Here is a 25,131-nt window from a genome sequence, read left to right as displayed (position 1 = left end):
TGTAGAGAAAGGAGGATGCCCGTGAGCTTCTGTCATATGGCACGGTTTGCACCCGGCCCTCTATATCTTCCCATTATTAACTCCAGATCAATTCAATTTTTTTTCTTTTTTCCAAACCCAAAAAAAGTGAAATTGATTTTGTGAGTGAGAGAGAGAGAGAGAGAGAGAGAGAGAGAGAGAGAGAGAGAGAGAGAGACGCGCCAAGTGACAAATTTTTTTATTTTTAAAATTTAAAATTTTGGTTGAAAGGAAACTTCATAGAAGCCCAACAACTTTAGGATTTAAGAAGTATCTGCAGTACACTCACCTTTTGTACCTTTGTTATAAGAAATCTGGAAAAAAAAAAAAAAAAAAAAAGAAGAAGAAGAACATAAATTGAACAAACATACAGAGAATGAAAACAGAGGTGCTTAATTAAAATACATGAAAGTTAGGTTTAACTTGTATGATAAAATAATATTTAGGAAGTTTTCTATAAAAAAAACTTGTTAATAAGGATAATTTTTAAGTATGACCGTAACGCCGCCACATAATAGCATTAGCAGCATCAACCCATAAGCAAGCAACTACTAAATAGTAGAGTAACAAGGATTCAAAAATTGCCCAACTACTTCCTTTTTTTTAAAAAGATAATTAGGATGTTTCTTAATTCCAGAAGGAAAAAAAAAAAGCATATTATAAATTATAATAAAGTCTATACCATCTAATAATTGCCTCTCCAACAAACAAAATGCAAATAATGAAGCAATTGTGAAGCTTTACACCCACAGAAGAAGAAGAAGAAGACATTGAAGATATTTATGAAGGAATTAATTTGATTGCTGCAACCACTATCCATTGACATCTTTTGCATCGTGGGTTTAACAACTTTTATGAAATTTAATTCGACTCTTCTGAGAATTGTAGATCAGCAACTACATTTCACATAAAGATTAATGTTCTCAATGCAGTAGGACATATACTTACTCTAGTGATATAGACAATACCAACTTTCAAGAATTGATATTATGGTAAAGAAATATGTTGTGTTCTTTTTATTCTTCTTGTTGTTGGAGAAATATGTATGTTCAGTGTCAAAGACATCTTTACCCTTATATATACGGGAGGTTCAAAAGTAAGAATGAACATGAAACAAGTTGTAAACTTAAACATCTTTAGTTTAAACTTCAAAACTAAAAAAATATATGAATTTACCTTACATGTTGTTCGCATATGATTGCATATAAAGAGATTAATCATGGAGTGCTCCTTGTTACATTCAATTTTAATGTGTGAGCTTTAGCATAATTGAGTCACATATATGTCCCACTTTCAACAATTTTCTACTAGGATTATGCACGATTTGAGTAGATTAAAGAAAAAAAAAATTGTATACGGCTTGTTAACATAAGATGAACATTGACACAAAAATTCGATATTAGGGCTGAAGTTTATTGAGTGGTGTTGAAAACAGGTGAACCTATTAACTACTTATTTTTAGTACTATTCCGGTAGTTTAGTGATTTATTTATTTACTAAAATTATTTCAATGGGTTATTTGGGCACGGGTTAAAACGGGTTCATTTTTGCATTTCTTCACTCATTAGCTTAACGTGGTCGTGTTAAGTTTAGATATTTTCGCAAAATCCAACACGACCCAGACCCCCTTACCATGTCTAATTTTGAATTCCAAAAATAAAATGGCAGTTCTGAAATTGTATACATAATCAATGGCAAATAAAGACCAGCCCCAGCAGCCAAGATAAGGCAGTTAAGATTAAGAGACCAGAGCAAATCATATTCCTCGGAGCCTGGTGTTTGCCTTACTCGGAAAGACAGTAAATGATGGAGCTGGCTGTGCACAAACTATCGTTTTCTTCCCTTCCTCAGAGTAAGATAACCCTATTTTTGGTTTATTTCAAGCATCAAACTTCAACTTCCATGGCCGTTATGTATGTCTTTATTGTTCACCTTTCCATTTCATGAGAGTGTTAATACATGGGAAGTGAAGGTTGTTGATTGATTTCATTTTAGAAATTTTAAATCTTGATACTGGAGGTTGGTAAGCAGCAGAAATGTGTTCAAGACATGAGACAAATGAGATAAGCCATCTATTCTTTAACCACCATCAAATTTTAAGTTTCCCCATTTATTGGTATCTCTTCACTTCAACACCTTCAACAACTCAATTTCTATGAAAAAGTCATTAACAAAAGGGCCATCTTTTTATCTGTTATAATTATGAAAACCATTTCAACAGCAACCTTCCTCCATAAAGATTACAATGAATGGGTATGGTGGCATAGCCAAATCATTAGAACCCACTTCCTAATGACTCGCAAATGCTCAATAAAGCCCACCATAATGTCAATCTGATCTTGCTGGATGGTGCTTCTTGGTTTGTTTGGTTTGGCGGATAGCTTCTTCTCTAGGAGTTAAAAGTGTTCTTTATTTCAGGATACGAGGACTTGAACCCAGAACCTTGTCTGGGGGAGCAATTACTCCAAACCTCTACACTAGTATGTCCTTGTCTGTTAATTGCTTTTGGTTAGTGAAGAATTTGTTTCTTGTGCTAATATGGGTTTAGAGATTCTATTGAGCACACCATCTTTAGGGAGATGGAGAGTGAAAAAGATAAGATGGGGTGGGGGGAGCAAGATGGTGATATTTAGGATTTAGGTTGAACTTTAATGTGACTGGTAGGGAACAAGGAGGAACCTGAACCTTGTGAAGGCTGGAAATATGTTAGGCTATGTTAAATAGTCCATAATTGGCTTTACCATTTGTGTAGGAAATTGTTTTTTCATTCAACTTCTCTTGAGACTTAAGCGCTCACATGTATCATGTGGGGGTCCTGGACTTGTCTATTTCTTTCCCGGTACACATGATCCAACTGGCACAACAACTAGTACAGAACTCTATACATTGTTGTCTATATATGCCCATGTACCTAAAGTTGAATAGTTTTTTTACTAAGTCTGGGCTGGTTTCTGAAGTGTTGAGTGATATTCGTTTAGCTCTACTGGACAACCGATCTAATCTGTTACTTAAATTTAGGGATGGAAAACAATGTGTTATTACGCCTAATTATCAGACTAAGTTTTACTGTATCAGTCGTCTGGATTTGAGGCTGGTAAGCTAAAAATTAAAACACGAAATATGCAGAGTGGGAGCTTATAAGAAGTGTAATTGAAACGTACAAATCATAACATCATGGCATTTCCATGTTTTTGTTCTTTGACACTTTAGCTTTCTTTTGTACAATTCAGGCTACAATACATGCCACTTACTGTGGTAGTTAGTTTTTAATTATTTACAATGCTTAATCAAGTTTGTGAAATCCTCCATCAGCAAGCAAGAACTTAGTTAAATTACCTGGAAAAATTTCTTCCTGGTTCATATGTTTTGATGTTTCTTAAAGTATAAGGCTATATTGTTAAATGATTAGTGTTTCTGGCTGAATTGTCTTATGATATAATGCACTTTAATGGTTGGATCCTAACTTTTGTTCTTCAGTCAATGTAAAGCTGCAAGAGCAAAGAAGAAGACCATCCCTGGTATCTGCTGCTCTACCTGAAACAGCGGCTTCAATAGCGATTGCTGCTGCAGTTGTTGGTACAGCAGCTACCATTCTTGTGAGGAGAACCAAAGCTTCTGAGGCAGCTGAGGTATGTACTTAATTCTAAAACAAAAAAATCAACTCAACTTAACTGAGCTTTACTTTCATCTAACTGGGGTGGGAAAGTAGTTTACAAAGACATGATATGTCATATTCAACAGTGAGAGGAAAGTAATGATCGGGCGGTCATGACTGTGCCGCATCTCTTTTCCTATGCTTGAGCTATCTCTCCAAATGAACTACTTTTCAGAAGTGCAGGTTCCTATGAAAATCTGTGAAGCCTGTGGTGGTTCTGGTATATGTCCTGAATGCAAAGGCGAAGGCTTCGTTCTTAAGAGACTCTCAGATGAAAGTGCTGAGAGGGCAAGATTGGCTTCTAAGAATATGGCCACTCGATACACAGCAGGGTACACTTTCTTTTGAGTTTCTCTCACTTTTCCTTCTCCACTCTCTCTTTCTCTCTCAGCAAACACTTTGGGTTCCATTAATGCCAGAATTCTTCCTTAATGGCATCAGGCTTCCAAAGAAATGGAGCTACTGTACAAAATGCTCCTCTGCCCGATCATGCCTTACCTGCAGTGGCCGTGGAAAGATAGTTTTGCTGTAACCATCTTTGTGCTTCAGATAGAGGAGACCGCACATTTGACGTGTATGTAAGACATATATCGGCTTGTAGGCTTCCACTTTGGAAGATTTAAAATGTCCTCTTTGTTTTGTAGTCTGTCAATTGCTGCATTGGTTGTAGATCAAGTGATGGGTGATGTATATATTTGTATTGTAAGATCACACAAACACCCCAAGTTTAATCACATCTATTGATGAGGGATATAAATACCTTTTGTTAAGAGAAGCACTATTTACACTCTCCAGTGTAGTCCAATACTCAGTTACAACAATGGCAGAACATCTTATATTGTTCATCATCTGTTGAACAGAGAACGTAAAACAAAAGTTTCAAGTGCTATAGAAAGCAAGACACCCAAAAACAAAAGACCAAAACACACACAACAATTTTGGCACACTATAACATAAAACCTACAAAATACTGTCACGCCTTCATAGTTCGATAATGTTGGATTTTTAATTGTTCGACATTGTCTTGTCGATGCCCAAAAAATATAGAGAAGCCTTATGCTTTCCACTGTCTTACCCTTTGAAACCCTTTAACATCATGACTAAATCCCCAAGCTTTGAATGCCAGAGCCATAACCATTCTTCTAAGCCTCAATTCAAATTACTCTAGAGAAAATTCGAGCTACCGTGAGCCACAACCTCAAGCTCTCCCCTCCAACCACCATAGCCAAAACCTCATCCTCCATCAAAGCTTCTTAGAAACCCTCCTGCATGCCAGCATAGCCTATATTGAGAAAACCACCAAGCACATTCTCATTTGCTAAACTAGTAGACTTTAGGGGCTATTTACTAATCAAGAATGGAGAAAGTAAGGAATTGGAAAATTTAGGAATAGGGGAAGTAATGAATTGGTATGAGAAGAATAATTCTCATTAAGCTGTTTACTAATTATATGGAAGCAGCACATGAATGAAGTTGATTCCCATTGTCATTGTTTACTCGTTCTCATGAATCATAACCTAAACTAATTTGATTACTAAAATGCCTTACACATATAAATATATAATTTTCACCTAAGTTACTTGTAAAAAAGCAAATTGACAAAACTTTATTTTACAACTAGTATATATTATATGATACTATATGACGAGTGATGGAAAAACTAGTATATAATAATACAAGGAATATGTTAGAAACAAAAAAAGAAAAACAAATATGACACCGTGATAAGAAGTATAACAAGACAAGTAGAGGCTAGCAACCAAGGTGAAAAGGGAAATTTTTTGCTTTTTCCAACGGTAATTAGGGTGTTTTGAAATTATCGTAAAGTGGTAAGGATATTTTTGGAAGGTAGTAAGGGAAAAAAGGAATGGGAATTGATATGATTCCTAGTTTTGAGGGGATGCAAGGATTTTAAGGTGGGACCCACATATTTTTGCATTCATGATTGCAAGTAAACGATGAGGAAGTCGGGAATGTAAATCATTCTCTTTCTTCTCATATCTATTAATGATACAAAAAATTTATACCCAAGGAACTGCGATTTAGCCCATGGCAGCTTTTGACCCATTGTAGCCAGTAGCCCACCTCCTAAGCCCAATAACAATCATATAGCAAGCAGGCATCCTTCACGTGGTCACTCGTGAAAGTTCTGTAAAATTCATGGTTCCGACTTTATTCATGCTTCTTATGTCAAGACCTCTTTCAATTTGTAATAAACATTGAATCTCTTTTCATTGCCATCTCAAGGAGTCATCAAGAGTAACAAAGCACTTCCTAAGTTTTGCACGAGAAACTAATTCCCTAACTCCATTTTATTGCTCCCTTTTCTTATCTCTCTTCTTCCTTGATAGGTGACATAGAAAAGGGGACAATGAAACAGAGATAGAGAAGTTTCTCTCTTGCCTAGTTCTTATTAATTCAAAAGTGGGGGAAATACAGAGCCTTGTTCATCTCTCCTGCAAAAAGACCCAACTCCGCATTTGATAATTTTCACAAAAAAGATAAGTTAATATATATTTTTTTTAAATGGTTGATTGCATTTATTTATTTTTTTCCAAAACCTTGTTACTCCGAATACATATTTTGTTCTTAGATAATGCATACGATAATACGAATGTTCATTTCCTTTCGTGTTTCTTAAACATAAACAAGTCAACTTCTACCCAGCTAATAATTGAGGATCTCTCTATTGTTAAATCAGATTTCCAAATTCCCTCCAACCTGGAATGCCATTTATGGATAAGTTCGCGTGGATGCCACAAACACCCATTGACATCTGCATCGATAAATCTCTAGAGAATCTATTTTAATTGACAAGAAGATTCCAGAATCCTTGGGCGGGAGTAAATGGCTTGTCTTGATGTTTGGGTGTCACGGTTCTACTGTCACGTGTTGTTATCAATTCATTCATATTATAATGCATGTATGCATTTATTAAATATTAAGTTATAGTAATATTGTCATCCACTATATTACGTGAATTAATAACACACGTAATAATGTGACAGTCATACTCACAACCTTATTTGCCTCTTGAAGGATCGTCTTACATTGAGGTCAATTACTCGAGCATTGCATTTCCTAGCACATCACAAATTGAGTGGCATTCACTGCTTAGTTAAAACATGAGAATATATAACGATGTTTTTTCCATAATTCAGATTTGTAACATATATGCTATATATCCTAACTAGACAATATCCATTATTCAACTTGCCCCTTCATTTGGTTATAAGAAAGTTCCAACATAAGTTTTTTTTTTTTATAGGGAAAACACAAAAACAAATCTATTATATGAATGTAACAAAACAAAATTATTAAAAAAAAAAAAAAAAAACTACTACTGAAAATTATCATAAGTTTAAACCTTGAAAGTAAAAACATTTGTGTACAAGATACATATATAGAGGCACACGCTATATGGCAACTCTATTTTCATTACAAATAAAACTACTTGTATCAACTCAACTGATCATCTCTTGTATTTCTAATAGAAATACAGTACACATATGATTGATTGAGATGATACAAAATAGCACTTCTCTGATTATTGGTTTGTTCCACACCACATATGCACCTTGGTGCATGTTGACCTTTTTCCCTTGTTTGACTAAACATGGGAAGGTGTGGTGTTGGGTGGGGTTGGAGCTGAGGCAACACGCCTACCACGCTCAGACCTACTATTCTCTGCAAACCTCAAACTCTGCTGGTGTAGCCCCTTCTGCTTCTCCTCCTCATTCCACTCAGCTCCATAGTAAAACTCTTCCGTTGATTTCACGACATCTTTTGAAGGCGGAAGGAACATGCTCCCCCACTGAGGGAAGTGCACCAAAGTCACTGGAAGTGTGCAGCACACGATCATTACCCCCATCAGAGACAACCCTGTCGCAGTTGAGAATGCTGCGCTTGAGAAGAACACTAGTTGGGTCAGCCCGGATCCGAAGTTCCCACCCGCTCCAGTGAGGCCCGATATGATGCCGAGGGATCGCCGGGAGATGAAGGGGATGACGCCAAAGGTGGCTCCGCATGCAGCTTGGGCTCCTACAGAGAAGAGGATCATGGCAAAGACCGCAATGGGGAGTGAGTTTGCTCGGCCGAGCCAGATGCAAAAGACTCCTCCTAGTGTTTGGAGGATCCAAAGAGTCCATAGCCTGCCCCTCATGCCAAAGTACCTGGCTGCTCGATCAGACGCAAATCCTCCAAAGGGACGGGCCACTATGTTGGCCATGCCAAATGCTGCAGCAATGATTCCAGCTGTGTGAAGCTTGAGATTGAACCTGTTTGATTAAAGGACATTTGAAATTAATCTCAGCTATCTCTCAAAATACTTTGTTGTTCAAACATATAGATATTTTGTTGGGTTGGAAATTCTCAATCTAGTCTTTTGAACATCTCTAATTTAAATGTGTGGTCCAGATTGACAGTTTGACAACATAACATGTCAGATATTTAAAACGAAATATTTCGCTAACTAGTGTTGTTAACAACATTATATTCTTGTGGTGAGACCCGATATGGCATGTGGGTCGCTTGAAAAACATATGATCAACAAACATGGTAAAAATCATTATACTCTTTAAAAATTAAAAGAAGAAAAAAAAATGAAGAACAAACCTGTCATAGAAGTATTCAGCAATGACATTATCAATGGACAATTCAACACCCATGGAGTAGCCATAGAGAAGGACAAAGATCCATGTCCTGTAGTTTGTTATAGCATGCCACAATACCTGAACAATATTCAAATTGGAGGGGAGGAACATCAATCAGCTTATTCTGTATAAATATTCATGGATATTCGGAAGTCATGAATACATAAGCAAAGATTCCAAAAGGCCTTAAATATAAAGAAAACTGACCTTGGAGAATTGATCTTTGGCAACATCACCCTTCTTTTGCAGGGCAGCAAGATTTCCATCAGGCAAGTCTTGGCCAAGGGTCAAGACCATTATTCCCATAATGACATGAAGCCAGCCAGGGATGAAAAAGGCAATTCTCCAAGCAGTGAAAGGAGTTGCACCAACTCTTCCAATTATATCAAACACCAATGGCATCAAGAGCTGGGTGGCCCCACCACCCATGTTTCCCCACCCAGCAGCTGTCCCATTAACCAGCCCAATAATCTTACTGTTAAACATGGTACTCATCCAATACTGGCATGACACGAATGTAGCAAGCGAAAAACCAATCATGAATCTCACTGCCAAGTAGCCCCCAGCATCAGATACAAATGACATGCAAAACACAGTGGGTGCGCTGAGCATTATGAGAAAGGCACACCCATATCGTGGCCCTAGCAAATCACACACTGCACCCATTACAAGTCTTGAGAATATGCTGCCTGAGACAGAGGCAACCCCAGCATTTCCAATGTCTTGCTTTGTGAGGTTGAGGTTGTCTCGGATTATAGGGACAAGTGGGGCCGCTGCAAAAGTTGAGACAAAGCAAGTGAAGAAGGAGATCCAAGACAAGTGGAAGGTTCTCATGTGCGGGTTGGCCAAAGAGAAGATTTTGAAAACTTTGGCCTTGTGCTCTGAATCAACAGGTAGGTCAAATTTAGCTGTTGGGTCTGTTGGGACGATGGGGGAAGCTACTGAGAACGCAAAGGTTTGCTCTCTGCCTGTCACTCCATGCATGGAGCTTCCGGGTTCACCTTCGACTTCGGCCATTATTTGGGGTTTGGAGTTTGGATTTTGAATCTCGAGTTTCAAAACTCGAGTTTCGAATTTAGAAACTACTTAGACTAAATGAAGTTCTAGGGTTGTGTGGGGAAAGTATATGGGAGTGTGGCATTTATATAGGGCTTGGAGTTGACATTGTGTGAAGGGTTATGAAGAGGCAAGGAAAGATTCTCAACACTTTTGTTATCCATTTTGCCGCATCTTATGTGAACAGGAAAAGTCTCATCGTATATCCCAAGGGATCACATAAACCTTCCCTAATGGGCCATCCAGCTGGTTAACTAACTGGTAGCCGCATATAATTAGGATAATCAAAAATTAATTAAGTCAATGAACCCTAATGAACTCGGCTTGGGATTTGTACACATTGCACGTTCCATGGACCACTGTAAAATGGTTAGAGTATTACAGATGATATGACATACAGATTTATATAGCTTTTATTTATTTATTGTTTTGTACACTTTGTAGTAAAATAACAAGTGTTTTTGTAGCAAACCCTTCCATTCAATAACTCTTTTTATCAAGAGAAGACTTCATAAAGAACACACACAGTTCTCTTTTGGGTTTTGTCCCCCCTATCTCATCAAAAAAGAACACACACAGTGTTACGTAGAGAAGCACTGCAAGTCTACAAAAAATGATTCTCTAACTTTAAAACAAACACCTTTTATTTATTTTTCAGAGAAGAATGTTAACAGGACTTACTTAACAGAAAGTTTCTACATGAACTTACTATCACCTCATGTTTATTGTATAAAATCGATCGAGCTTACCATTAACTTTATCATGAGGTGACAACAAGTTCATATAAAGATTCTATTTTAAACGTATCGTTAATTAGTATTTCTCTTTTATCTTTTTCATTCCAATAATATCAACAACGTTTTTAGTTTGCAACATTTTTGGCTCTGCCAAATGCACTTTCAAACATATAAATATCGGCTCAAAATTGTTGAAGTGAAAGCCTACAATTAATTAAGAACCCTTACAAGTAAGAACTAGTTATTTGTCTCATCTAGCACCTCACTCCACCCACCCCTACTTTTATATACGTTTTATTGATTCATGCTGATTTTTTAATGTGTTTACTTTTGCTCTAAGAGCCAAAATTCATATGTCGTATTCAACCTGACTTCAGTGTCAACGATGTCTCGAAGGATCGATGGTTAATAGGCATCATTAGCTGTTTAATAGAGCAATTATTTAGCTGTTTAAGAATAATTAAAGTGAAAATAAAAAACAAAAGAAAAGACAAGCACGTTAGTTTGTGGTTGAGCCATATTAACAGGTAAGGAGGAGTTCCTCCTTATGGGCAAGGAGGAAAACATTATTCATCTTATGAAAGCATTACGTTTATATATCGAATAATATTATCTTATCAGATAATCTAACCACATATATTAGAATGTTAGACTGCTAATTTGGACCATTATCACACATTGACGTACGGAAGACATGTTTGTACTAACAATGTATCGCAAGCCTACCACAAGCAACTAGCCAAACTGCAGATATTTTAGGAAGAATTATATATACTCTGCAATTTGCTAGTCAATCAGGGGGCAATGACGACGGATGATATCTTCTTTTTGTCCTTCACACCCATTACAATTCATCATATAACTAGCTAATATCTTATTAAGGTGCCATTGTGCCCTAGTTATATTAACTATTATTAAAATGTAGTAATTATTTGGACAATGTATGCCCCACTAACTCCTACTTATAATTCTCAGGTGACAGGTCAAATGGTACCTTTCCTTTTCTCATTATCAATCGTTTGCTTGTTGTAATGGTTGATGGATGATATATGATATATATATATATAACCCAATACTTAACCTTTCACTTGCTGATAGAGTTCTTTGTGTAATGTTTTCGAGGGGCTTTTGACAACATGACTTGGTATTTGTGTTTATAATTAGTCGGGAATGCATTGGATGGAGCTGTAGTTGAGGCCTCTTATTCTTTGTTTAAGAGCTACAAAGACAAGTGTGTTTGCTGACATAATTATAAGACCTTTTGTGTTTTGATAAGTAACTCTTTTTTATTTATTTATTAGTACAAGAGATTGTCTAAATTAGAGAATATGGGAATTTCTCACTCACACACAACTATGATGTCGTAGGGATTCGAACCTGAGACATCTGGTATGCAAGTTAAAGCTTTTTTTCATTGAACTAGACTCCGTTGGCTTGATAAGAACTCTATGATAAGAATACAGTATAGATAATTTTATTTGAGGGACATCCTTTAAGGTTCTCTATGATTTTTTTTTTAATGATCCAAACCGTCTATTTTTCAAGTCTTCAATCATAAATCATCCTTGCATAAAATCAGGAAAATTGAAAATCATTAAGGAATCTAATTGGGGCTAACAAAATAGACAAACACAAGAAAATACTATAATAACAACAATCTGGTTGAGTGGACATATTTATAAAAATGTCATGCTAGAATGGGCATATTTATAAATTTTTTTTTTTTTTTTAAAAAAAGGTATTTTAAAAATTCATGTTCGGTTATGGACCGAGAATGGTATTGTTACCCCCATTCTCGAACCCAGCCGAATAAGTAATATACATTTAATATAACTATGTATAATTTAATATTTATTTAGTTTTCTCAAATTGATTTGAGATTAAGGTGAAATTAGTGTTATAATGTAGAATAAGTATTATTTTATGAAAAAAAATTGGGGATTCAGGATGGATTTGGGAGGAATCCCTCCGACGGGGACGGAGATGAGGATGTGAACGTGAATTCCCCGAAAATTCTTATTGAGGATATGGGCGAAGACGAGGGCCGCTTCGCGGATGGTACTGCCATACCTAACCCCAAACCAGCCCATTGTCATTCTTAATATTGGTTGAGAATGGCAACTTTAAATTTACCTACATGTCCAATGTTCCCATGAATATGTCCTCCATTTCTTTCCACCAACTTTAGTCACATGTTAAATCATGTTCTTCATCCTCAAAACTCCATATATGGTAGTATCTATTAATTTAAGACAGACGCATAAAGTTCAACCAAAAATTATTAATTTAAGACAAAGGCATAAAATTCAACCAAAACTGTTTAATGGCTTGGCAGCCAACCTGTAGTTAGGCTGAATTTTTTTAAAACCAATCTGCACACACAAGCATCAAAATGCGCGGCTACGTAACCTCGGGTGCACATTCATTTTGTGTTCATTTTAGTACACTCCAAGAGCACACATGCATGACCATCCAATTACTCTATGCATCTCATACATTCATATCTAATATAGAAAATATGATTAAAACTCAAAAGTATTAGGGTTTATTAGGAATAACCACATATTTAAAATTTTCAATACAAACTCATTCATCATTCTCTCCACATCATCAAATTTACCATATTGAATTGGTGAGTCCTCGATATTTATGATTTGTAATAATCAATTTTTTGTGTGCCTATTTTGCTCTCCAATTTTTATATTTTTATTTTGTCAATACCTTAGCCTAGCTGCTGCTTTTTGTTTTTTGTTTTTTGTTTATAAAAAGAAACCTTGGTGGTACGAAGGAGAATTTTATTGATCAACAATGGAAAAAACAAGGAGCGAACTTAAAACCTGACCTCTATTACAAGCATCCAAGAAAAATGCATCATGTATAATGTCTGATGGTTCCTCAAACCACTCAACTCTAACATCACAAGATAAAACAAATTGAGCTAGTCTATGTGCCGTGACATTAGCTTGTCCTCGTATACAAGCAAATTTTGAACCGGGTTGGGTCCTCATCAACTCCTTGATATCTTGGAGAATGTAACCAATCTGGGAGTGGCCATCCTCTTGACAGCTAATAGCCGACACCACCTGCTCACAATCTCCATCCACAATCTGAGAGTTTCAAAAGCTGAGCGGGATGCATGAGATCACTTCCATATCAATGGGGGAGCATCACCGTTTGTAATTTTGCAAAATCCCGTCTAGGAGAACCATCCTGGGTAATAAAATCACGTACAAAAAGTTGTTCATTCCAGGTCCTAGGGGCGATATAGGAGCAAAACTAGTAGGACGGGGCACCCAACGATCACCCCATATTCGCACCATATGTCCATTACCCACCTGCCACCTCGAGCTACGAATAATCACCTCCTTTGCTGCCAATAAACTCTTCCACATATAGGAAGGCCGCATCCCCGGTTGAGCAATGAAGAAAGTCCTTGTAGGAAAGTACTTGGCATGTAAAATTCGTTGCAACAAGGATTCAGGGCGATGAATGATACGCCAAGCCTGTTTCGCGAGCATGGCAAAACTAAAAGCAGATAAATTATGAAAACCCATGCCCTTCTATTTCGATATACACATCCGACTTCAACTCATCCAATGAATGCGATGTTCTCCTTGTCGTTGTCCCCACCAAAAGTTAGCCATGAGTCACTCAATATCCTGACATAAGGACTCGAGAAGGAGAAAACAGCTCATAACATAAATGGGGGATATATTGGGCCACCACCTTTAGGCAGATCTCCTTGCCAACTATGCTCAACATTTGCTCCCGCCAGCCCTGTGGCTTTTTCCAAATTCATGTTCTTAAAAACTGAAAGCTTACATCTTTAGACCTCCCCGTCACCATAGGTAGTCCCAAATACTTGTCATGTTGATCCACAAGTTGGACTTGAAAGGAATCATCAAGCCGTTGTTTGTGTTAAAATTAATGCACACTTATCTCTTGAATAATATAGAATAATCTAAAAAAATTGAGAGAAGTTGACAAGTTAAAGTCACTAGAAATATCTTACTAATTATATAATGTATTACAACTAGAGAAATCTAGAACTATAAGACAACTTATGGCTGAAAATGACTTTAGAAATGTCGGTTATTGTGCAATTGACTTGTCCAAAGCAAAGTTGCCGACTTACCTTTCCTATTTCAATCAATAGAATAAAACTACTTTGTTACTCTTTCAAAAGTTTTCCTTTCCAAGTTAAGCTATTGTCCTAAACACTACCAACCATTCTCTAAACTTCTTCTCCCTTAAACTAACAGTTTGACAGTACTTGGACATTTTTACTAAAGCAACACTTCTCTTGTCGTAATTGATGCGTTGTCCGGAGGCTTGCTCATAAGCTTCAAAAATACGCTTCAACTCCTCACAATTTTTCTCTTTGGTACTCGTCGACACACTGAAATGCCCTGTGATAATTGTGCTCTGTCTGCATTTCGTAGTAAGGTTGTAAAAGCCTCTGCACAAAAAAAGTAACAAGTGCGGGAAGAGTGGATTCCCTTGACGGAGACCAATCCTTGGATGTAACGTGCCTCACGGTTCCCCATTAATTAGGAAAGAATAAGACAGTTTGCACACAATCCATAACCCTTGTGATTCATCTAGAGTCAAAACCAAGCCATCATGCACTCGAGGAAATTCCATTAAACTCGGTCGTAGGCCTTACTCGTATAAAGCTTTAGCGCTAGCCATCCATTCCTCACTTTCCTTTTATGATTTAGAAAATGGGCAATCTTAAAAGCCACCATAGAGTTGTCTGAAATAAGACATCTCGGTACGGGCACTTTGACTTTCGGAAATAATTCTATCCATGATTTTCTTAAGCCTATTGGCCATCACTTTTGCTCTGATAGGTCATAGGTGAGTCATATTCTTTGGGTCTTTCACCTTGGAATTAAGGTGACTAAAGTGGAGTTGATGCTTCTTAATGCCTGTTAAGATTGAAAAACTTGTTGTACAGCCCCTATGAGATATTCCCCCATAAGACGCTAATACTTTTGGTAAAACAAAAGGGGGATGTCGTCGGGTCCCAGGGCTTTTGACGGATGCATTTGAAAAGGGCCATTTTGAGCTCCTCCCTTGTGAAATCTTGCACCAGCATTCATGTAGTATTTGTAGAATGCAAGTTATAATTCATATCATAGTCTGAATTCTAACATGGCCTCAGAGCCAAGTTCGATTGTTTAGCTGGGCGATTGAATTTGTGAAGAAAGTGAGCTGCGATTTGAAGAACTTGTTTTCTTGAAGATCTGTGTCTAACATGGCAGGATCTGGAGGTGGTGAGCTAAGAGCGCCGATCTTTTGGTGGTGATAACTATGAGTTCTAGAGCATAAGAATGAAAACCATTTTCAAATCTCATGGGCTTTGGGAATTGGTTGAGAAGGGAATCGAGTGCTCAGATTCGAAGGGAGCTAGCGTATCTGATGCAAAGAAGAAAGAAAAGGAAGAATCGAGTGGTGCTGGGAAGATGACTCTCACCGAGCTACTCATGAAGGACGCTAAAGCTCTGGGTCTGTGACAGGACCCGATCCAAATTCCACTTTGGAATCTGAGCGGACCCTATGCGTGTCCGACACCTGGCGGATGTCGGGCACGAATGACCTATTTGCCCTTCTATGCAAAGCACAATAAAATAATAAGGTTGACTTCTACCGAAAAAACTACATAGTTTCCCTTGTAACTGGCTCAATACCAAATCATGAACACCTGCCAAACAAGTATATATATGTACAACCAACTGCCAGCATACGTATATATACATTTCAACAGTTCAATTCTCAGTCTAGGGCAAAACATCAGAGCAACTACTAAGAATTTATAAAGGAGTTAATACTTTACAAAACAAAAATCCTACATCAAAGGAAAGGCGCGGAAGATGGAAAACTGCCCGGTGGTGGATCACTGTGCACGCCTACTGCCTGGGGCCGCAAAACATTAAAAAGAGTGAGTGGACCCAAAAACAAAGTTTAGAAAATAGCATATGAACATACTAACCCTACTATAAAAACAGTTATAGAAACTAACTTATTTTCTTTATTTATGAAATCAATGCACGTATATAGTTATACATGTATATAAACCAATCATATTCATGGTCAACATTAATTCCTTAAGGCATTGAAAATAGTTTAAAAATACCACCTAGGTGTACCCTTTATTTCTGTCAATTCCTCATATCCGTCAATTCCTTGCATCACCATGGGTGACACATACTCGCAGGTCTCAATGACACGAGGTCAGTCCGAGCTGCAACTCGCAGGATTCAGGGGACCGTAGTCTACCTTTATCCGCATTACTCGCTCCACACGAGTTCAAGTACCAAGGAACTCGTGGGGCAACTGTCAAGCATGCTGACTAAACTGAAGGCAACCAATATGTAACACCCCGGGATCGGCTTCGCCATAGCACAATATTGTCCTCTTTGGGCCCCCTTCTCTGCCCTCACGGTTTTGTTTCTGGGAACTCACGAGCAACTTCCCAGTAGGTCACCCATCTTGGGATTGCTCTAGTCCCCAACTCGCTTAACTTCGGAGTTCCTACGACTCCGAAGCCAGTGAGCTCTCAAAAGGCCTCGTGCTAGATAGATGCGGGTGTGCACATATAAAACACATCACCCTCTCTCCGTTGGTTGATGTGAAATTTTACACAATATAATCCGAAGGCAACATTTAATATCTGGGTACAAGGTGGTTTAAGAAAATATAAAGTTTCTGTAACCTTTCAAATTCTGCTGCCATTTATCTGATAATTAACTAGAATTTCTTTTCCTATATCCTTTAAAGAAGATTTTACTCGGCAACATGCAAAATAAAATATTTAAAAGCATATAACAGCTTATAACATTAATCTTTAAATAAAATTTATTCAAGATCAAATACTGTAACTGAAACTGAACCGCTTAAATTCATTTATAAAAACAAAGAGTCCACTCACTAGTAGTCCGTGCTCGCTGGACCTCTTGAAGGTCCCTCATGCGGGTTAACTGGTGCCCGGGTGCCTGATTCAATGACAATAATATTCTATTAATACAATATAGTATTAATATAAAAATCCTGACCCCCGGCTCCTAGAAGTACGTGCATAAAATTAAAGTTATTCCTATACCCATAAAAGTTTTCCTTCCAGTTTAGCAGTATCTTGGGACTCAAAAAGCGTTAAAATCCCAAAAAATCAACCTGGGACCCCGCGGATCCATGACCTCACAATATGGTCTGGAAGCCGCTAGAAGTTCCAATATGTCTAGGACACATGTCCCGAGGGTTTGGTCTCGATCGGACGGTCGGATTGATCACGATCGTGCAATCGCATAATTTCTAAACCCTAGCCCTAGGGTTCGCGATTTCGAAGTATCCAGGACTCCGATTCACGATCCGTCGAATCATACACGATTCTGAAATTATCTAGAGTAACATATCTGAAACTGATTACGATCCAACGGCTCAACAGGATTGAACCCGGAAATCGCACAATATGGAAAATCCGTTCGAGGCTCAAGCTGTATCCAAATTGAGATCCGCGAAATGAGTCCGATCTTGTGGAGAGAGAGAAACTGAGGGAAGAGAGAGAAATGAGGTTTAAAAATCTGATTTTTTCTAATTACCATTTTGCCCTTCGTGATATTTTAACCGTATTTTCTACGTTAAAGCTCCGATTCGAGTCTACTTCGTGTCTACGAACTCGTTTCATCATGCTCTACGCAACGGTGTATGTGGAATTATCAAATTCCTTCTTAGTCAAAAAGTTAACTTTTCATTCATAAATTATTCCAATGGCAAAATTGTCTTTTCTTCTTAATAAATTACTAATTGAATATTAATTAAGGTTTGGGTTATTACAGTATGATTCAAGGAGCAGTGTCCGATGAGATCTTCCCTCGAATTTCTCATGAAGAAACCTCTAAGGGAGCTTGGGATATCTTGATGAAGGAATTCCATGGTGATAAACATGTTAGAAGTGTTAAATTGCAAGGTTTACATAGAGAATTTGAATATACGAGAATGAGAGATGATGAGTCCCTTTCTGCTTATCTTACCAAACTGTTTGATTTGATAAACCAAATGAGGAGCTGTGTAGAGGATTTAGCTAGAGCAAGGATTGTTCAAAAATTACTAATCAGTTTGCCATCAGCTTATGATTCAATCTATTATGTTATTGAGCATTCTAAGGATTTGGATGAAATTGAGGTACAAGAAGTGGTAGCTTCTTTGAAGAGTTTTGAATTAAGACTAGATAGGCACTCTGGAGATAAGACTGATAAAGCATTTGCTAGTCTTAGTGTGAATCCCAAATCAGAAAAATACAGTGGAACTCAAAGTGGTTCTAAGGATCAAAAGAATTGGAAGACAAAAGGCAAAAATTGGGATAATAAATCAACCGATGGAGCTAGAAACCCTTGCAAAAATTGTGGCAAACTACATTTTGGTGAGTGTCAGTTTAAGGGAAAATCAAAATGTTACAACTGTGATAAATTTGGTCATATCGCAAAAGACTGCTACAACAAGGAACCAGCACAACAGCTCAACTATGCTACTCAGACCTAATCCACACCAACCATGTTTTATGCTAGTAATAAAGGTTCTGCTAGTGTAAAAGGATGTGATGATGTATGGTATTTGGATAGTGGATGCAGCAACCATATGACTGGCAGAGAAGATGTATTAGTTGATGTTGAACCTGTCAAGGCACGTGTCGACCGTCGAAGACACTCCCACGATGTAAGATCCCACATCAAACCAACGGAGAGGGGGGTGATGTGCCTTATATGGCACACCCGCATCCATCTAGCACGAGGCCTTTTGGGAGCTCACTGGCTTCGGAGTTGTAAGAACTCCGAAGTTAAGCGAGTGGGAGGCTGGAGCAATCCCAGGGTGGTCCCATCCTGGGAAGTTGCTTCGTGAGCTCCCAGAAACAAAACCGTGCAGGCAGTGAGAGGAGGGCCCAAAGCGGACAATATCGTGCTACGGCGGAGTCGGTCCGGGGTGTGACAATTTGGTATCAGAGCCACTCTGCCATGTGGTGCGAGTGTGCCGACGGGGACGTCGGACCCTTAAGGGGGGTGGATTGTAAGATCCCACATCAAATTGTCACTAACTTTGGCATCGGAGGGTCTTCGGCCGGCGCCACACCGATGTCTTAGATCTCACCTGCCGTTTCTCTCTCCAGGCCGAATCCAGCATCACATCTCGAGGAAGGACCCCACGAACCGAAGGCTCCTCAAGTCCAAACCATCCACATCACATGTAAGAGTTAGCTTTATTTATATCTGTTTAGTTTTAGCGCGAACAAGTAGGATTCAGTATTAGAAGAGATTCACATAACAAGAATAAGAATACTGGTCAAATAATTTCAAGAGTATTTGTTTGTTGCAAGAAGGGTTTTCGACCGAAAGATAAGCGAGATTATTTAACTAAAAGTTCTCGGGCAGAAACAAGGACGGGTTGTAATGCTAAAATGAGCATTAAGTTGAATAAATCTAATGGTAAGTATTGGGTTAGCCATTTTATGGAAAACCACAATCATCCTCTTGTAAGACAAGAATGCACTCATATGTTACCGTCTCATAGAAGAATATCTACTTCACAAGCTACTGAAGTAGATTTGACAGAAGAATCTGGGATTCCACATAGGCAGGCATATGAGTTCATGGGTAGGCAAGTTGGTGGAAGAGAATCTCTTGGATATATCAAACAAGATCAAAAAAATTACCTTCGGACAAAGAGGTAAAGAAAATTGGCATATGGAGAAGCAGGAAGCTTACTAAAGTATTTTCAGAATGAAGCATTGGAAACCCTTCATTTTTTTATGCTGTGCAATTAGATTGTGATGAGCAAATTACGAATATATTTTGGGCTGATGCGAAGATGATTGTTGATTATGGTCAATTTAGTGATTTTGTGTGTTTTGACACCACGTACAAAACTAAAGAAGCAAATCGTCCATTCGGAGTGTTTGTGGGATTTAATCATCATCGTGAGATTGCTATTTTTAGGGCATCATTGTGGTACGATGAGACTACCAATTCATTTATATGGTTGTTTGAAACATTTTTAGAGGCCATGTCCAAGAAGGCCCCAAAAACCTTATTTATTGATCAAGATGCTGCGATGGCTAAGGCTTGTGCACATGTGATGCCTAATACATATCACAGGCTTTGCACATGGCACATAATTCAAAATGCCATGAAACATGTAAACAGTTTATTTAGGTGCATAGGTGGAGTTAGGAGCGTTTTAACACAATTTATGGATTCCTATGAGGAGAAAGATGAGTTCTTAGTTGCTTGGGAATCAATGTTGGATGAATACAATGTGCGTGGACATCCTTGGTTAGAAAGCATTTTTATTTAAGGAATAAATGGGCAATGGCATACTGTAAGTAGCCTTGGTCTGCAGGAGTAAAAACCACACAGATAAGTGAAAGTTTTAATGCTACCTTAAAAGACTGTTTGAATGTGGACCATGATGTGGTGCAATTTTTCATGCATTTTGAAAGGTACTTAAGGATAAGAGATATAAGGAGTTGTAAGCAGAGTATGCTTTGTGTCAAAAGTTACCTAAGGTGATAATACCTGTTTCAATGGTGGTTAAGGCAGGAAATATTTATACTAAAGCAATATTTGAGGATTTCCAAGCTCAGTATATCAAATCACTTGAATTAGACATGATATCTTGTGACAAAGATGGTGATGATTTGGTGTATACAGTTGTCCTACATTGTAACTCGAAAGAGCGACATGTTAGAAAACAGAAAGATTGTGATGTCTCTTGTAGTTGTAGGTTGTTTGAGATGAAAGGTTTCTTGTGCAGCCATGCACTGAAAATTCTTACTAATTACATGAATGTCAAAGAAATTCATGACCAGTATATCTTAAAAAGGTGGACAAGAAAAGCAAGATCTGAAAGTGTGAAAGATATGCATGACGTGACATTCAGACAGATGTGAAACTACAACAAACATCTCGATATAGGTCTTTATGTTCCATGTTTACCAAGATATCATCTCGAGCTGCTGAGAGCGAAGAAACATATAAGATTTCTATTAGTCATTTGAATCAACTAAGCAAAACCATTGAAGACATGTTAAGTTCAAAAATGGATGGTCAAGTACATGATAAGAATGGCCAAGGGTCGCCTTCCACCATAGTGACAGATGGTGTTAATGAGGCATGTTTCTTGGGTAGTGCAAAAGTTATCCAAGCAAGGGGATTAAAGAAGAGCGAAGCCTCCTGAGGAAGAAAAAGAATAAAAAGTTGTTTGGAGAAAAACATAGCTAAGAATAAAAAATCATCTAGTTCTCGTTCGTCACATGTATTTTCTTCTTTTGCATTCAAAGTTCAATTTCAATATAATAATTTTTTTTCTTTATTTAATTTTTTGTTCTCATATCATGTTTCTAGTTTAAAATGTTACTGTAATACTACATAGGCACAAGATCACGGGCACCTAATACAATATCATGGATGCCTTACCGAGAACTCCAACATAGTTTCCAACCATTACTTATCCCTGCAAGTTTCCCTTTATAATTTCAAGACTTGCAAGTTTCAAATGACATTGTGCGGAGTCAGGTATATTAAGATTTATAATATCCTTTTTATAAGTCATGGTAAGTTTTTTTTATTTATTATCATCAATTTTCATAACTACTTTATACAGGCTATGAACTTGATGATCGATAAGCCACATACAGCTTCAAATATTGATCAAACTAGAGATGGCATATGGAATCATGGGTATGTTATGCTCTCAGCAATATCTTTATTATGAAATTTTATTTGTATAATACTAAGTAGTGTTTCCATTGGTTTTTTTTTTTTATACAGGTCAATATATCAATAGGAATGCTTTTGCAAAAGATACACAATTGTTCTTTCTTTTATTATTGATGTGTAAATTTATGTTTGTCATTTATTTGATGGGAAGATTATAAATCTTTTGTCTTTTTAATGGAAATTATAAATACTTCTTCGATTCTATTTCCTACATCCTTTCTTTTCTGTTCTCTTTAGCACTCTAGTTAGCTAGATGATGGCATGATGGTTTATGCAAGGAGAGAAAAAAGGAGAAAATGACAGAAAGAGATATTTAAAAATAAAAATAAAAGAATAGAACAGAATGTGAATAAGGAAGAAAAAAATAAAATTTAAATTTAAATTTAAAAATAAAATAAAATAAAATATAAAAAAACTGGACGTTAACTACTGTTAGTTGGGTGTTAGGAGTTTTTATTCTTTTTTAATTAGGAATAAATTGGATTATTGTTTTAAGATGATGTGTCAACTTTTAAATCCGTTAGATTAAATTTTAATGAGGTGGCGTATAGAGAAAATCAGAGCAGAGGATCTGGATCCTACAAGCTAACTGGTGAAAATTATCTAAATAATTGAAATAAAAATAATCATCAGTTCACTTATATGCTTGGGAAAAAACTGATAATAATAAAGAAAAAATTTCCCCAAGAGAGAAGTAAGCTTCTCGGTCAACTTAAGGAGAATAATTGGGCGCATGAGGAGTTTGCAAAGCATTTCAAAGAAACAATTCTCATGAGATCATAACATAACCTAAACATGGGAAGGTGTGGTGTTGGGTGGGGTTGGAGCTGAGGCAACACGCCTACCACGCTCAGACCTACTATTCTCTGCAAACCTCAAACTCTGCTGGTGTAGCCCCTTCTGCTTCTCCTCCTCATTCCACTCAGCTCCATAGTAAAACTCTTCCGTCGATTTCACGACATCTTTTGAAGGCGGAAGGAACATGCTCCCCCACTGAGGGAAGTGCACCAAAGTCACTGGAAGTGTGCAGCACACGATCATTACCCCCATCAGAGACAACCCTGTCGCAGTTGAGAATGCTGAGCTTGAGAAGAACACTAGTTGGGTCAGCCCGGACCCGAAGTTCCCACCCGCTCCAGTGAGGCCCGATATGATGCCGAGGGATCGCCGGGAGATGAAGGGGATGACGCCAAAGGTGGCTCCGCATGCAGCTTGGGCTCCTACAGAGAAGAGGATCATGGCAAAGACCGCAATGGGGAGTGAGTTTGCTCGGCCGAGCCAGATGCAGAAGACTCCTCCTAGTGTTTGGAGGATCCAAAGAGTCCATAGCCTGCCCCTCATGCCAAAGTACCTGGCTGCTCGATCAGACGCAAATCCTCCAAAGGGACGGGCTACTAGGTTGGCCATGCCAAATGTTGCAGCAATGATTCCAGCTGTGTGAAGCTTGAGATTGAACCTGTTCGATTAAAGGACATTTGAAATTAATCCCAGCTATCTCTCAAAATACTTTGTTGTTCAAACATATAGATATGTTGGGTTGGAAATTCTCAATCTAGTCTTTTGAACATCTCTAATTTAAATACGTGGTTCAGATTGATAGTTTGACAACATAACATGTTAGATATTTAAAACGAAATATTTCGCTAACTAGTGTTGTTAACAACATTATATTCTTGTGGTGAGACCCGATATGGCATGTGGGTCGCTGGAAAAACATGTGATCAACAAACATGGTAAAAATCATTATACTCTTTAAAAATTAAAAGAAGAAAAAAATGAAGGACAAACCTGTCATAGAAGTATTCAGCAATGACATTATCAGTGGACAATTCAACACCCATGGAGTAGCCATAGAGAAGGACAAAGATCCATGTCCTGTAATTTGTTACAGCATGCCACAATACCTGAACATTATTCAAATTGGAGGGGAGGAACATCAATCAGCTTATTCTGTATAAATATTAATGGATATTCGAAAGTCATGAATACATAAGCAAAGATTCCAAAAAGGCCTTAAATATAAAGAAAACTGACCTTGGAGAATTGATCTTTGGCAACATCACCCTTCTTTTGCAGGGCAGCAAGATTCCCATCAGGCAAGTCTTGGCCAAGGGTCAAGACCATTATTCCCATAATGACATGAAGCCAGCCAGGAATGAAAAAGGCAATTCTCCAAGCAGTGAAAGGAGTTGCACCAACTCTTCCAATTATATCAAACACCAATGGCATCAAGAGCTGGGTGGCCCCACCACCCATGTTTCCCCACCCAGCAGCTGTCCCATTAACCAGCCCAATAATCTTACTGTTAAACATGGTACTCATCCAATACTGGCATGACACGAATGTAGCAAGCGAAAAACCAATCATGAATCTCACTGCCAAGTAGCCCCCAGCATCAGATACAAATGACATGCAAAACACAGTGGGTGCGCTGAGCATTATGAGAAAGGCACACCCATATCGTGGCCCTAGCAAATCACACACTGCACCCATTACAAGTCTTGAGAATATGCTGCCTGAGACAGAGGCAACCCCAGCATTTCCAATGTCTTGCTTTGTGAGGTTGAGGTTGTCTCGGATTATAGGGACAAGTGGGGCCGCTGCAAAAGTTGAGACAAAGCAAGTGAAGAAAGAGATCCAAGACAAGTGGAAAGTTCTCATGTGAGGGTTGGCCAAAGAGAAGATTTTGAAAACTTTGGCCTTGTGCTCTGAATCAACTGGTAGGTCAAATTTGGCTGTTGGGTCTGTTGGGACGATGGGGGAAGCTACCGAGAACGCAAAGGTTTGCTCTCTGCCTGTCACTCCATGCATGGAGCTTCCGGGTTCACCTTCGACTTCGGCCATGTTTTTGGGGTTTTGAATTTGGGGTTTGGAGTTTGGATTTTGAATCTCGAGTTTCAGCACTCAAGTTTCGAATTTAGAAACTACTTAGACTAAATGAAGTTATGGGGTTGTGTGGGGAAGGTATATGGGAGTGTGGCATTTATATAGGGCTTGGAGTTGACATTTTGTGAAGGGTTATGAAGAGGCAAGAAAGATTCTCAACATTTTGGTTAGGCATTTTGCCGCATATCTGATATGAAGAGGAAAAGTCTCATCGTATATCCCAAGGGATCACATAAACCTTCCTAAAGGGTCATCCAGCTGGTTAAGTAACTGGTAGCCGCATATAGTTAGGATAATTAAATATTAATTAGGTCAATAATGAACCCTGATTAACTCAGCTAATTGGGATTTGTACA

The 25,131-nt window shown here is 37.9% G+C and overlaps 3 protein-coding genes across 5 annotated transcripts; 1 reads left to right on the top strand and 2 right to left on the bottom strand.

Annotated features, from left to right (window-relative positions):
* On the top strand, window positions 1,740–4,465 carry LOC18774521. 2 transcript variants are annotated; one of them, XM_007206510.2, is made up of 4 exons: window positions 1,740–1,870; window positions 3,496–3,647; window positions 3,857–4,005; window positions 4,115–4,465. In XM_007206510.2, exons 1-4 carry the CDS (start codon window positions 1,822–1,824, stop codon window positions 4,203–4,205), a joined length of 441 nt encoding a protein of 146 aa, XP_007206572.2. In that variant the 5' UTR covers window positions 1,740–1,821; the 3' UTR covers window positions 4,206–4,465. The 2 variants fall into 2 exon arrangements, with proteins under 2 accessions (XP_007206572.2, XP_020420612.1); XM_020565023.1 differs by having other exon boundaries at window positions 4,093–4,465.
* On the bottom strand, window positions 7,012–9,434 carry LOC18773670 (high-affinity nitrate transporter 2.1). Of its 2 annotated transcripts, XM_020567206.1 has the most exons (4): window positions 8,533–9,434; window positions 8,288–8,403; window positions 7,240–7,950; window positions 7,012–7,209 (listed from the first exon to the last, which is right to left on the bottom strand). In XM_020567206.1, the coding sequence occupies exons 1-3, from the start codon at window positions 9,340–9,342 to the stop codon at window positions 7,284–7,286; spliced, it is 1,593 nt and encodes a 530-aa protein (XP_020422795.1). In that variant the 5' UTR covers window positions 9,343–9,434; the 3' UTR covers window positions 7,012–7,209; window positions 7,240–7,283. The 2 variants fall into 2 exon arrangements, with proteins under 2 accessions (XP_020422795.1, XP_007207632.1); XM_007207570.2 differs by having other exon boundaries at window positions 7,015–7,950.
* LOC18773076 (high-affinity nitrate transporter 2.1) lies at window positions 7,024–24,836 on the bottom strand. The gene is made up of 4 exons (XM_007208410.2): window positions 23,924–24,836; window positions 23,678–23,793; window positions 22,679–23,345; window positions 7,024–7,283 (listed from the first exon to the last, which is right to left on the bottom strand). The coding sequence occupies exons 1-3, from the start codon at window positions 24,731–24,733 to the stop codon at window positions 22,679–22,681; spliced, it is 1,593 nt and encodes a 530-aa protein (XP_007208472.1). The 5' UTR covers window positions 24,734–24,836; the 3' UTR covers window positions 7,024–7,283.

The sequence above is a fragment of the Prunus persica genome, chromosome G6, assembly GCF_000346465.2.
Source record: "Prunus persica cultivar Lovell chromosome G6, Prunus_persica_NCBIv2, whole genome shotgun sequence".
Lineage (NCBI taxonomy): Eukaryota > Viridiplantae > Streptophyta > Magnoliopsida > Rosales > Rosaceae > Prunus > Prunus persica.
The sequence above is the reverse complement of the archived record's forward strand: the minus strand, read 5'-3'. Positions and strand labels throughout refer to the sequence as shown.